We start from the raw sequence: 14,556 nt of genomic DNA, 5'->3' as shown, positions 1-14,556 counted from the left end.
GAAAGACCACGGTCCCTGCTGTTGTTCATGCCGAACCCATTGGGTGTATTTTATAGGTACAAAGAGAACAGGAACAAGAACTGGCCTTTTTGTGAAACCAGAAGCCTAGGATTGCTGCTCCGCTAGCGGGAAAGGGCATTTTCATCTCTGATCAGGAGGGGTTGTTAACAAGACCACCTCTTCTTTTTCTGGGCATTTCCCTTACACTGGATACCCTTCTTCAGTCATTCCTTTGTTTTTGTTTTTTTTTAATTTTAATTGTATCTTTATCCACCTTATGCTTAGGGAAATAAAACGATTCTGAGCCTGTTGATAATGCCAGTTTTGACATCCTGTTCATCGAGTGCCTAGTGTGCACCAGCCGTGCTGTGTGGTAAGCGTGTGAAGCACTGTCGCTGTCGTCCCCACACTTCTTCATAGAGGAGACACCTGAGGTCATGCCATTAAGGCCTGGTTGCTCCCTCCTCGCCCTGTCTCGGCAGAGCTGAGTTCCACACCGAGGCCTCTCTGGTGCTGCAGTCCCACCCTTGACCAGCCGGGGCTCCGTTCCTAAGAGACATTTAGGAAGATTTGGCATTTGACTACATTCCGGAATAGTTAGGTGCTTACAAGCTTCCTTTTCAACTTTGCCAACAGGTTGTGAGGAGAGGAGCCTGCACTGGGGGAAGTGTAGGAGCATGTTCAACACACACACATACATATGCACACGCGCTCACACGTAAAGACCCTGAGAGACTGAACTTCACCACTCCCTGGCCACGTGCCACATCCAGCGTTGGGCAACATGCTACAAACTACATTTAAGGTATAGCAGCAGTGGGAACCTTTGAGGAGTAAGAAATAGTAATTCCCAGAGTCCCAGTTCAGGCCCAGAAAACAGGACCCCAAAGTATTTACCACAAGGGCCAGTTCCAGAGCATGTTCGAGTTTCTACCTCTGGAACTCTCCTCTTTGAATGTTTACTGTTGACATCTACAGTGAGAGACAGGTCTGGGAAGTAAAGTTTGAGATCTGTGCAGGAGAAAAACAATTCTCTTTCAGATGATCTGAAGTTGAGTTTAAAGAGTAAGAAAGTGAGGAGAAGTAGTGTCCCTTTGTATTTGTGTAGCACTTTTGTAGTTCGTAATGCACGTCAGTGTGTGTCGTTATCACACGTTAAGCAGTGGGTGAGATGCCAGAGGCCTGTTTCCCACTCCTGCCTCTTCCCCAGACTCACACCCTGGGCACGCTCCTTCCATCCTCACCTGTAAGATGGGAGAGTTGGGCCACTTGGTCACTGAGGCCCCCTAAACTCTGTCATTTCATTATCTGATACCAGTAAATGTTGCTAGTTACTCTTCCTATGTGTGTCTTAACTCAGCCTGTCTTGTGTCTGGGCTGTGGGGAGGCTCTACCTCAGCTCCAGTTCAGGCTTTATCTCCATAAGAGCTGTCATCCTTTCATGATCATCAGTACCTGAGCCGGCAGAAACCCACCAAGTTTTCCTAGGAGATCATTTGCTTAGAAATACCTCGGTCGTTGAGGGATTCATGTGCTAGTTAAGTTAAAACCAGATAGCAATCTAAGGGCCATTCCAGTTCCAGGATTCTAGAATTCCATAAAAGGCCACCCTTGAAGATATACTTAGGGAAACCCCTCAGCAAATTCACTGGGTGCTATTTCAACGCTTTGTATGGTGGTGCCTTTAGCGTATACCCTTGAGCCTAGAGTTTGATCTGCACTGCTGCTACTAGGAGCCCTGCGTGTAGAAGGGAACATGTCTTGGGTTTGTTTGCTTTTCCTCTTTAACTGGTCTGGCCTCAGACATTCTCTAGTATTTGAGGTTATGGGCATTTTGAGCATTTTGACTCATAATGAACCTTATTCTCTTGATATGCATTTTAGAAGACAAATCTGACCTTGAAAACAGTGTGATGCAGAAGAAAATAAAAATCCCCAAACTTTCTCTCAATCATGTAGAAGAAGATGGGGAAGTTAAAGATTATGGGGAAGAAGATTTACAGCTTAGACACATCAAGGTAACAAAATCTTTCCTCTTCTTTGGAAGTATGGGGCAGCAGTTTCAGATTTCTTACAGCTAAAGAATTCCAGTCTGGCCTCCTCTGCCCATGTAAATGCCCCCTGGTGTCACAGGCCATGACTTTTTCGCGTTGGGAGAGGCTTGGGACGGCTAGTGTGAGTTTACTCTGCTGGCTGGCTCTCCAGGGAGCGCTGTCCTGTTCGTACCATCTGTGCAGTGTCATCGCTGCTGAGGGTTGGGAATGGTGCATTTCCGTCGGGCCCCCAGCTCCGGAGAGGTCACTGCTAGGCTCCAGGAACATGGCTGCTCTTGGGCAGCAGTTCAGAGCCAGGCACTATCAGGCTGCCCCCAAACAGCTAATGGTGGCCTCACGAGGAGATGGGGTGCGCCAGGTTCAGACAGAGGGCTTTAATGTGACCTTGGGTTGGAAGAAAACTTTTGCATGAGGTTGCATTTCCTTTGGTGTGCGCCCTAGTTGGTCTCTTCCAGCCTTCGCTTGTAAGCCTGCTGAATATCTTGTTCAATAAGCCAGATGTTTTTTTCTGTACGATGGGTGCCCTGGAGGAAGGGAGGAGGAGGAGGGATGCCTTCTGCACTGACTGCAGTCTGCTTTTGGACACAGGCCAAGGACATCCCCAAAGCATAGTCCAAAAGATGCAGTTGAGTTTAGTTCATGCATTCATTGCACCCGTGCTATGGGCCTTGGCCCTTTGCTGGTTCCTGGGGTCATAGAGATTAGACAGACATGGTCATGGCCCTTAGTGGTCTCACAGTGTAGTGATGCAGATGGGTATCCAAAGTGATCATTGCAATTTTAATGAATACATTCATCTAGACTACTAGCAGCACTTTATCCCAGTGGATGAATGACAGGATAGGATTTTGTCATGTAACCTAATCTCAGAGTCATGTTTTTTTTTGTTTTTTTCCAAAATTTTCAGGAACTTATTGAGAGGTTAAGGCAGGCTTGACCTGACACAGTTAAGTTGGCTGGAATCTGGTATCTCCAGTTATCTGCATCTCCCACAAGTGGGAGTCAGGAGAGCTCCTAGCCCTCCTGCACTGGGTGAAGAATTCAGTTGGTCCTATAACTCCCACTTCCCCTCAGTGGGAGCTTTGTCCACTTGAGCTGGAATTTCCTCAGGCAGCTGAAACCCCAACCCCTGGGTAGTCCTAGATACTTCTCTTCTCACTAAACTGTCCTCTCTGTATGCACTTCTTGCTGAGCTTCAACTTGGCCAGAGTCCAAGGAGAGGCTAATCAGATGTGGGGGAAGGAGCCTAGTGCGCTAAGTCGGGCTTCAGGTTCTGGGTCTGACTCTCTCTCTGTAGCTCACCGTGTGACCCTGAGTGTAGTCCTTCCCCTCTCTGAGCCTCAGTTTCCTCACCTGTAAAATGAGGGAGTTAAACAGAAAGAACCTTCCAGTGCTAGCGTTCTTTGAACTTTTCAGTTACGTAAACATTTATCCAGCCCCTGCCAAGTGCCAGTTCTGAGTAGGCAGTGGAGGAACAGAAAATAAGACACGGTTCCTGCCCTAGATTAGAGTCCTTAGCATCTTTCCCGACTGCAGCATTCTTGAGGAAAAGTTTACTTGGTGGAATGCCCTTTTTTGTGTGTGTGGTGGGGGGAGCAGGGGGAAGGGGCTTTTATGTTTTTGTTGTTGAAGAGATTTGAGTGATGGCTCCCCTGGGATGGCTAGGCCTGGCCTGATTTGTTACTGATTCTCCACAAATACACATTGAATACTCCCTGTGAGCAAATCACTGCCTGGGCCCTGTGGGTAGGGTGGAAGGCTGGGCAGTTGGGGAGGGCAGTCATGATATAATATGCACCCGAGAGGCAGAGTGATGGAATGGAAGAAGTGCTGGCCTGGGAAACCAGAGTCCTGCTTCTGCCACTAACTGACTGTGTGACTTCGGGCAAGACCCTTCCCCACTCTGGACCTCTGTTTCCCCATTTGTAAAGTGAAGGGCTTTGACGACGTGTCTGCACAAGTTTCTCCAAGCACTGATGTTCTGTGGTTCTGTGATTCTAGGATTGTCTGGGGAAATATTGAGCTGCAGTCCAAGAAAGTCCCAGCTGCCCTTGCCTGAACTGATTCTCGTTGTCCTACACAGAGACCCGAGGGGCGGAAGCCGAGCGAAGCGGCGCACAAGAGCATCGAGGCAGTGGTGGCCCGGCTGGAGAAGCAGAACGGCCTGAGCCTGGGCCACAGCACATGTCCGGAAGAGGTCTTCGTGGAGGCCTCACCGGGCCCCGAGGACATGGACAGTCTGGAGGAGGCCGGCGTGCCCCGGGCTCTGTATGAGGAGCTGCTGCGCAGCTACCAGCAGCAGCAGGAGGAGATGCGCCACCTCCAGCAGGAGCTGGAGCGGACTCGCAGGCAGCTGGTGCAGCAGGCGAAGAAGCTCAAGGAGTACGGGGCGCTGGTGTCCGAGACGAAGGAGCTCCGCGACCTCAACCGCAGGCTGCAGGACGTGCTGCTCCTGAGGCTGGGCAGCGGTGAGTGCTCCCGCCGCGGGCCGCCTGCCCCTCCCCACCGGGCGGACGGCGCACACTGCGCCCCTCCCGGGAGGGCAGCGGGCAGAGGCAGGCCGAGCGTCCCTGAGGTGAGGGAAGGGCAGAGCTACCCCAAGGGAGAGCCACTCCCCTCTCGGAGCGAACCGGACAGGAGCTTGGGCGTGCAGCAGCCTTGGCTATCCAGAGCACAGCGGGCAGCGTCAGGAAATGGGGCTCAGAGAACGAGAGCTGGCAGCGTATTTGCCACCACTCATTTATGCATCCATGTGGCAAGAGGCAGGACCAGGGGTACTAGGAAGCCTCTCCAAGGGGGCTTCAGGATAGTAAAGAGAGCTAGACAGCATCCTGGAAAATGTCTTACTTTAAGTCAGAAAGTGATCAGTGCCACAGGAGAGATGTGGATAAGATGGCAGGAGAGTTCAAAGGATGGAGCGAGGTTATTTGTCACTGAGGGAGACTTCGGGAAGGGGGTGGGCCTTGAAGGGTGGGCGGGCTTTCAAGGCACACGAGGAAGCAGAGGGCAGCAGTCTCACTGGGGTGTTAAGAAGAGAGACTGCAACTGTAGTTTAAGAACAGGTGATTGAAGGCCTTGAAAACTATACCAGCCTGGCGTGTCTGGACTTGTTTTGGTAGGAATGAGAAAAATTAAAAAGGTTTTGAGCAGAGAGGCACACGACCTTAGATTAATAGAAAGATGTATATAAAACTCCTCAGGTTTGCTCATAGAAGAACTTGATAGGCTCTTATATTGCAACTGAATTTAACAAACTAGGTTTTTAGATATTCACATCTGACGTGGTTTAGAAGCAGGAATCAAGGGAAATCTGAAAGGGAGCAGCTTTGCCAGCAGGGAGAAATGACTCCTTACCAGAGAGGAAAAGACAGAAACGCTCTTTCAGAACACAAGAATCCAGGACTGTAAAAACTAGAGGCCAGTCAGTATTGAGCAAATCAGTATAACACAAGTTCATAGCCTCCACATCCCCTGAGGACAGTCATTAATAAGCCTGCATCAGTGTTCTTTGCTTCAAAAAGGGAATAGACTAGTCTAGAAACACAAGTGCCATCCCCAAAGTTTAAATCAAATACAATTTTATACTCAAGAAGGAAGGTTTGTGTTATCTGGATAACAGATTGACATGGAAAGCCTCATTCCTCTTTGATGTTTAGATAAAAGTGCCACCTTAACTTATATTTACAGGTACCTTTTACTACCTAGAATATGTCCCCAAGGCAGTGCCTCAGTAGATCTTCAGGGTGGCCTAGGGAGTCGGTCAAGAGGCCTTTTCATGCCTTTGTCGCAGAGAAGGAAGCTGAGGTTGGGACTTAACGCAGAGTCACCTGGGGAGGCAGAGGCAGAGCTTACCTCAAACCATATCCCCGACCCCTAGGCTAGTCATGTCCCCACCCCCTGACTCTGCCTTGGCCGTTCTCCCAAATCATAGCCCCTAGAGGCGCCCAGTGACACCAGAGGTCACATGTGGTGTGCAACGTAAAAACTTACTAAAATTTTTTTATCAAAATAAAATCTCAAAGAGAAACCCTAACTATAAAAAAGTGTGAAAACTGTATTGATCTTGGAGTGGGGGTGGGCGGCAGGAGAGAACTGAGATTTTCAGAGAGAAAAAGTGTTTCCTGGTCTTTGGATGAATAATTTTTATTTTCCTTGCACTCTGTATGCTATGCCTTCTGTAAACTTCTTTGGGGTGGAGGGTGGGAGGGGAACAAAGCATACTAACAACAAAAACTCTCCACGTCATTATTTCAGCCCCCAGGGAAACTGCCTGTTCTGTATGATGATGACCTGAGTTTAAACTCCAGAAGCCACTCCTAACCCTCTGGGGCAGTAAGACACTGCATTTTGTATCAGCATGTTCCTCTTTAGTCTCAAAACACTTAGACAAACCTGGCCCCAACGATAGTTTCAGTGTCTTGATCATTCCAGGCACTCCCACCCCACAGGCCTTGAATGCCGTCTTGAGGGCCAGCGGCTGGCTCTTCTCTGATCCGAGTCACTATCGTCATCACAGTGGGATGGACTGACTATAAATCAGCTCAAGACACAAGTATGCGTACAGCACCCACCATGTGCGGTGCCCTTTGCTCCAGGGACCGTGGGTGTCCCAGAAAATCACACCTGCTGTCCCTGACCTGTGAAAGCTTGAAGTCCATCGATTAGCACTTGTTAATCAGAGAATGATAATGTGCCAAGTTCTAAGATAAATCCACAGGAGTGTAATAAAAGGCTCCCTGCTCTAAGGGGAGTTTGTATGTTTTCATGGACGTAGTCTAGTCTGGTCTAGTCTAGTCTTTGGAACCAGACAGGCCTGGATTCAAACCCAACTTCCCCACCTCCCAACTCTGTGGCTTTGGGAGCCTTCTTTCCTTGCGTTCTTCCCTCCTTTCTTCCACAAATATTTACTGGTCTCTGCTGTGTCCCAGGCATTTTGCCTAGTGGTTAAAGTTCAGTACATTCAAGATACTGCCCTTGCCCACTCCCCTTGAGGAGCTCAAAGCTTGATACGGGAGACAGCCACTGACACAGTGCCAGCACAGGGATAGAAGCTCTGCTGTGGGACAGCAGAGGAGCGGCATCCACCGAATTTGAGGGATCAGGGAAGAAAGGCTTCCTGAAGGAAGTGACTTCTAAGCTGGAGCCTGAAGGATGCATTTTTGTTACTCAGGCAGGGGTGAGTGGGTGGGAAGAGCAAGGAGCAATCTAGGCAGAGGGTACCTCTCTGAGACTTGGTGTTCTCATCCGTAAAATGGAAATAATAATACCCCTCTCACAGCCTGGGGATACACAGCATACTGTCTGGCATTCTGTTGATGCTGAATTACCATTAGCTCCTTTTTCATACCATTTAGTGGAGGGGCTAAGACAGGGACTGATTTGGTTTTTAACTCTGACTCTTCTAACCAGTAATTGGCTGTATGACCTTGAGTAGGTTAACCAACTTCTCTGCCTCTCAAGGTCTTCTATTATAGAAGAGAAAATGAGTTATGTATGTATTTGTTCATTCAGTCGGTCAGCTCACATTGACCGCATGCTTTCTGAGCTTAGGAACTTGGGGAGATACAAAGAAGACTAAGACGTTGGAAGCTGGGGAGGGCGTAGTGATGGAGGTAAACATGTAAGCATGTGATTGAAATGCAGTGTACCGAATTTTGGGGAAGGGGCTAACATTTGAAGGTGGAAGACTCTCTGATTGAGTCTGGGAAAACACCCCCTGCTGTAACGGCTCCTGCACTGTACACACCCGCAAGAAACCTACAACAAGGCAGAGAAGAGGCAGAAAGGGACTGAGAGACCCTCTTTGATTCTCAGCAGCACATTCCACCCTGGGGTTGAGGCGTGGCCTGGGCTGCACCATCCTTGCCCCCCGTGCGCCTGGCTCAAGTATTGCTCTTAGAGGCCTCCCCTTGTGTATTTTCCCCCTTCCACCTCGCCAGGGGCCCTTTCTCAGGGATCTTTGTCCGTCTTGGGTGCTGGATCATCCACAGGTCAGGGATGCTCAGTTTTAAAAAGAATCATTGCTGACTTCCCCGGGCATTGGGATCCTACAGGCTGTAGATGGGAGAGGGCAGAGAGCAAGAGCCTGGCCTCTTGAGCCCGAGGGGCACCTCAGAGTGGCGAGCAGGCCCTCTAGCAGCCAGGAATTGTAATGGTTCAGCTGGTGGAGGGTAGGGGCAGAAGGGTAGCAGCAGCAGCAAGATGGTATGAGAAGATGTTTGAGAGACTTCGCTGGACGACTCACTTCTTCATTTGAGTGTTCATTCTTTCATTCATTCCACAAATAAACACAAGATGGATTTAACAGAAAAAATTCTCTAGAACATGGAGCCTTGGAGTTGTGAACGAGCTTAGACAGGATATAGGGTGTTGCCCTCACGTTGCTGATGAGGAAACAAGCCCAGAAAGTGCCACAAGCCTATTCCCAGGGGTCTCCTGACAGCTGGTCCTGGGAGCCTCTCTCTGGGCCCTTGCCCACATGCCCTTCTTTCGCCGTTGGACTTCATTGTCACTGACATGGGGGTGACCCCCCAGCCTAATCCTCCCAAAGGACATCTCTCTGTAAAGTAGAACTTTCCTTTTGTACGATCTTAGCATGGGAGGCAGCCCTCTCTGATGGGAAGGAACCTCGCTCTCTAACCCAGAGAGTCCCTTCGCTGGGAGCCTCTGTCGTGGTGTCAAAATTAAAGGAAGAAGCATATGTAAAGAATAAAGCCCTGTGACCAGCATATTGTAAGTGTTCAATAAACGCCAGTCTCTTTCTCCTTTTCGGCCCTTTCCTGTTTGCCTTCTCCCAAAGAAATAAGTGCTAAGGACACAAAAAGCATGAAGATCTTCTACTTTATAAAGTACAGATTTATTTGTGTGTCTGTCCATTCATTTATTCTTTCATTCATTCATCATTTATTAAGGGCATCCATTGTGCCAGGACTGTGTTAGGTGCTGGAAATATATTGATAGAAAGACAGTCCCTTTGTAAAACATTCACGAGCCTAGAGTGAGAGTGGTGTTTATTAAGCCAGGGCTTGGCAGTCTCCGAGAATTCCAAGGGGATGAGGGGGAGCGGAACAGTGGAAGCCAGTTAGTTGCAAAGCTCTGGTGTATCAGAAGGAGTAAACTCTAACGTCTGTCTTGGTTTCCCCTCAGCCAGATTCCTTGCTCTTAGAGGTCAAAGACCGAGGCTTAGACGTCACCCTCAGCTTTTAGCACTCTGAGTACCTCTTAGATAGTTAAAATCGTTCCGGTGTGATTCAGGTAACATTAGTTTGACTAAGGCTGGAAAGGGCTCTGTGAGTGACGTAGAGGAGGAGACGGAATCCCTGCCTTCAAGATGCACGCGCAGCCCGAGGCAGGGCACAGCCCTGTACACCAGACAGAACAGAGCAAATGCTGTAGCTGCAGGGGGAGGCATAGGATGGCTTTGGATTTTGTGTGTGCTTTGTAGGGAATGTAGGTGGAGATGATGAGCTCTGACCAGAAGAGGCATAGATAAGAAGAAGAATATCAGTAATTCACATGTACAAGACGCTTCACAGGCTTCAAAGACCTCGATATTTTTATCTCATTGGACTATTCCGATAGCCTTATTGCAAGGCCAGGTAAGGATTATTATCTCCATTTGAGAGAGGAGAAGGCAAAAAGAAGAGATAATGTCCCTGTCGGCCAGATCACAAGCTAGTTGAAACTTTTGAAGGAGAAAGCCACTGTGGCCCGCAGATCTGTCTTGGCTCTTTAGAGCTGGGTTTCTATCACCTCTGTTCCCCTCTGGGCTCGTGCCTTGTGTTCCGTCCAAGGTCCGTTAAAATACCAGCTTTGATCTTTAAAATCCTGTGCGGTCTGAGCTGGACTCTGCGCACGGGTCTCTGACAGTGCCTTTGAAAAGGCAGCCGCCGTCAGCCAATGCCTCCTGCCGGCTCTCCCCTGTACTGGAGGCACCGCGGGCTTTGGCAGCAGATATTACTTGGGTTTAAATCTTGGCTCTCTAATTCTTTAACTGTGCAGCTTCAAGCAAATGATTTAACCCTTCCCAGCCTCTGTTTTCTCCTCTGTCAGTTGGATATCTTAATGCCTACCACATACAGGCCGGAGAGCATGGTCAGTGACTAAGCCTGCATGGGCCCTGAGGCCAGAAATCCTGGAGTTTTGAACCCTGGCTTTTCCGTAGTCTGATTTTGTTACCTTGGGCAAGTTACTTCAAACTTCCTGGGCCGTAGTTTCCTCATCCAAAAAGCAAGGTCAATGACAGTACCAACCTTTATGGTTCTTAAGAGAATTAAATGAGCAAATGCATGTAAAGACTTCCGCCCAGGGGCTGGCGCATAGTAAGTGCTCAGTGGGTCCAGCATTAATGATGTAGGATCATTTGAGGATTCGCATGAGATAATGTGTACATGATGCTTGGCACGCCACAGGCAATCATTGTCCTACAGCAGAGCACAGATGTGGTTGTCTTGGCATATCTTAATCTTTGGTCAACCCCGCCTGTCTCCTGGAGATCGCTACTTTCCCTTGTAAGTCCTCAGAAATCATATTTGAATCATCTATTTTATAGGTACGCCTGGACTTGATTTCAAGCTCACTGGTCTGTGGTTTATTGAACCTCCCTCTTTTCCTGGGCAGAATTCCAGTCTTCCTATCTCCAGTCCTCAAGCACTCCTTCTGACCCCCTTGATTCTTCAGACATCACTGTTTATGGCTCAATTTTCTCTTTGTCACGGCTCTCCTCCAGGGGCCTGTTCCACTCAGAGCTCTTTTCCACCTCCTCCAGCCTTCAGTTCACTCTCACCAGTACACAGCAGTGCTCACAGAAGTTGGGCTTCGAGAGAGGGCTAAGAGGATGAGTGGTCTCCCCGTGACCCAGGAGGTCCACAGCCTGCCACTGCCTCGCTTACTGATGGAGTGGGGCCCAAACCGCTGTGCCCAGGGCCTCCTAACCCCGGGTGGCAGGAAAAGGTCTAGCAGTGAGAACTGGAATTGTTTCTCTTAAAGGTATTGGCCATCTCGCACTTTGAAGGACTTTCTGCACTCTTGACTGAATCAACACATTAGCCACAGTTCATCCTAGATTGTTTTAAGAGCTGATTTCAGCGTGGCAGGACAGTCCAGGACCCTCCTTCCTCTTTTTCCCTAGCGTTCATTTTCCTGGGGCAATGGGGAGGGAGCTGAGGGACAACTCCAGGCTGTCCCTTTGTTCCTGCTCGGGGAGCCGGGACATGCAGGAGTCGCTGGGCTTCTCTTCGTTGCCAGAACAGGACTGTGCTTCCCACTTGAAACAGGGCTTTGCCTGCTGGTCATGGGCTTCGGTGTGGCTGTGTGACAGGCTTGTTTTCCGCTGGCTTTGCCAGTCAGAGCAGGTGGAGGGGGGAGAGGTGGGAAAGGGCTCCTTATGGGCAGTGGCTGGCCCCTCTGAACACCTGCTTTGAGCCTGCCGTTAGGTGCTTTTCACACAGAAAACAACCTCAGCGGTAGATAGGATCATCAGATGAGGATGCGGGCTCAGAGGGAGGAAGTGAACGTGTCCGTGTCCAGATGACAGGAGAGCCTGATGGAGTTACGAGAGAGGCTGGCTTGTTCAGGAACCACAAGCGTTTTCTGACTGGACTGTGCAGAGAAGTAGGTAGGAGGGAGAGACAAGGCTGCAGAGGCGGGTGAGAGCACCTCGAAACTGCCCCGTGGCCCCCAGGGGCTCCTCCCCACTGGAGCGGCCTGGGGTGCAGTCCCTCAACCTCGGAGTCACCCTCTTCCTCTGAACCAAGCAGATCAAATCGTTCCTGCTCTGGAAGGGCTCGTGGCCTGAAGGCAAGAGCCAGCAAAGCCAAAGCCATGGATTGACTTGCTTGGGAGATGTCAGCTGTGTGGTGAAACTCTGCCCCCCCCCCCATAACTCCTGCCCGCAGGTGCACACTGTGCCCGTGGCAGCCCTTCAGGCTTCTGAGGGCGGCCCTTACGCCGCCTGCCCCGCTTATTCCCACCACAGCCCCTCAGTCTTCCCACCCAGCCAGCTCTGGTCCAGAACCAAAGGCCATGTCACATGCACTCAGTGCCTGTCTGGCATCGCAGGCCTGTGCTGTTCTGCATATCCTTGCCATTTGGATGCTCCCTGGGTCCAGACAGTTGGGCGGGGAGGAAGGTGGAAGAACCGTAGACGAAGAACCAGCCCAGCTTTGGCCACCAGCTGGCAGGGGGTAAGCTCAGAGCTCCTAGAGGTGAGATGAATCCTGGTGACACCCTCTCCTCCCAGCTGCCCCCCTGCACGATGGTGGATCTTCACAGACACCCTAGGAAGGTGAGAGAAGGTCAGAGATGAGCTGAGGGTCCCTCAGAGTGGGCATTACGTGAGAAGCCCGTGCAGTCTGAAAACTGCAGTCAGCCGAAGAGGTGTAGGAAAGAGTAAGTCTTTGGGAGTCTAGCAACCCTGAATTTTTTGACTTTCAGCAAGTTACTTTACCTCTCTGAGCCTCTGCAAAGATAATAAGATAGATTTTGCAAGAGTGCCGTGAGGATTAACCTGTTTCATTCAACACATGTTTAATGAGTGTTCGTTGTGGGCCAGGGACGTCGTGCTGAGTGCTGGGGATATAGCCGTGACCAGGACGGTAGCTGTCCTCAGAGTTTCCGTCCTAACCAGGAAGATGGTAAACAATATCTTGACACTGGGGTGTCAAGATTAAAAGGTTTAAATAATAGGTATTTCAGTGTAAGGTACTAACAAAGAAGATGTTCAGCGGGTATTGGTCACCTTTCCTTTTCAGGGAGAAGCAAATATGTTCTTTGAAATGGGCATCTACAGTTCCTCACAGTGGGGAAAATACCTTGACCCCCACGACTGGGGATTTGGGCCAGCTCCTGCCACCCCTGTTTTCCTGGGCTTCTACCCCATGGAGAGGGGGCTCTCTAGGTCCATTCCAGCTCTGCTCTGCGGTTCTGGCTCCCCAAGGGACCAGCCCCACTGTGAGGGTATCCACATGAGCTGCAGGGGTTTTGTCCAATCCAGTACCTCAGGCTAGAATGGCCTCTCCTGCCTTTGCCCAGCAAAGCCTACCCCACCCTTCACGCACAAAGGGCCCTCAGAAAATGGGGAGGGTTGGGGAAAGGACCCGATGAGCCGCTGTTGATGGTGCTGCCATCCCCCTGCCTGACCAGCCCTCCACCTTCCCTAGACCTTATCACCCATCAGGCTCCAGTCGGAGCTCACCTCTTCCCTAAAGCCTTCTGCGATCCCGGAGCCAGTGGTGATCTCTCCCTCCCCAAACCTGTGCAGATCATCATGCTGCCCACTTCCCGGTCGGTCAGTGAAACTCCATTATGTGCCGCTTGCCTTCACCATATGAAGATAACTACCCCACCCCAGCCCTCCCAGCCAGTTCCAGGCCCCAGCACAGAAGTTGGTGACCGTCCTGCTGAAGCCTTCCTAGTCTCCTCCAGGTGTAGCACCCTGTCCTTTGCTTCTGTTCCCAAGTCTTTATCCATACCCTTGTCAGGATGGTAATGATCTGTTGCCTATCTCTGTCCACTACTGGACTGCACATCACTCAAAGCCACCTAACCCAGGGCTGGCGCTTAGTAGGTGCCTAGTAGATGCTCACTGAAGGAGTGAAGCCACGTTTGTCCCAGCCCTCACTGGAAGCACAACGGGGCCAAGAAGCAGATGCGTAGCTATGGCAGCAGATGAGAGTGGCCGATGCCTTTTGAGAGGGGATGCTGGGGCCCACAGAGGGGGGTCCACCTGCCGCTCTTTCCAAGGCCTTCATTGCTACTAGCTGTTCCCATGCTCAGGTCCTTTTCAACAAGTGGAATCATCTTTTTTTTTTGCCAAACCCAGTGTGCCTCTGTGCTACAGTAGGGGTATGCTTTAAGTATTTTGACTTGATTCATTTTGCACTTAGGAAGAAACTAGAATTACACCTATAGCAGAGAAACTTCCTATTTACTTGCAGAAATGAATGGAAGGCTTTAATACTTTTTCAGAAAAAAATCTAATATTATTAGCCTTTTTTGTTTCAGCCGAAATCAGAAACGGTATTTAGTGTCCAAACATACATTTTGAAGATATAGGTGATTTTTAAGCCTCCTGGAAGTAACATAAGCATTAACTTTTCAGACAGGTTTTCAGGAAGAATAGCGTTAGTCCAGTTGAAGGAAGGCAAGAACAGAGACTGGTATAATTTCATTTATTTGTTGTGCCAGCAAACATTTACCAAGCCCCTTACTGTGTGCCACGATTCCCATTTCATGGGAGAGGCCTCTGGGGCTTAAAAAAGTAAAGGCAATAATAGAACCAGGATTTACACCAGGTTTTCTAGCACTAAACCCGGTATTTGTCCATCAACTCACAGCTATTTGTATGCTGTGTAATAAGAGTTTTACGTGTTAACATTCTCAACTTGTCCAGAATTGGGACGTGCTGTATTTGTCTCCGGGTCCCCAGTGCCTCTTCCAGGACTCCATCTTGGTCTGCAGTCAGGGATTGTGTGATGAATGGGCTCATGAATGACTGAATGAA

General features: G+C 49.8%; 2 protein-coding genes across 3 annotated transcripts in view; both read left to right on the top strand.

The window, feature by feature from the left end:
* AGBL4 (AGBL carboxypeptidase 4) overlaps positions 1-14,556 on the top strand; it is a 1,405,329-nt gene that overhangs the window by 1,167,484 nt on the left and 223,289 nt on the right. The gene's annotated exons all lie outside the window — the stretch shown is intronic.
* Positions 1-14,556, top strand: part of BEND5 (BEN domain containing 5) — a 47,590-nt gene that overhangs the window by 13,864 nt on the left and 19,170 nt on the right. Inside the window, exons 1-3 of one of the 2 annotated variants that reach the window (XM_007164489.2) lie at positions 301-373; positions 1,885-2,018; positions 4,138-4,522. In XM_007164489.2, coding sequence (XP_007164551.2) covers positions 1,914-2,018; positions 4,138-4,522 — 490 coding nt within the window. In that variant the 5' untranslated portion in view covers positions 301-373; positions 1,885-1,913. Of the gene's footprint in view, positions 1-300; positions 374-1,884; positions 2,019-4,137; positions 4,523-14,556 lie in introns of those variants that run through there. The other variant, XM_028163767.2, reaches the window with a different exon arrangement.

Source organism: Balaenoptera acutorostrata, chromosome 1 (assembly GCF_949987535.1).
Source record: "Balaenoptera acutorostrata chromosome 1, mBalAcu1.1, whole genome shotgun sequence".
NCBI lineage: Eukaryota > Metazoa > Chordata > Mammalia > Artiodactyla > Balaenopteridae > Balaenoptera > Balaenoptera acutorostrata.
Note: the sequence above shows the minus strand (reverse complement) of the source record. Positions and strands in the feature narration are given on the sequence as shown.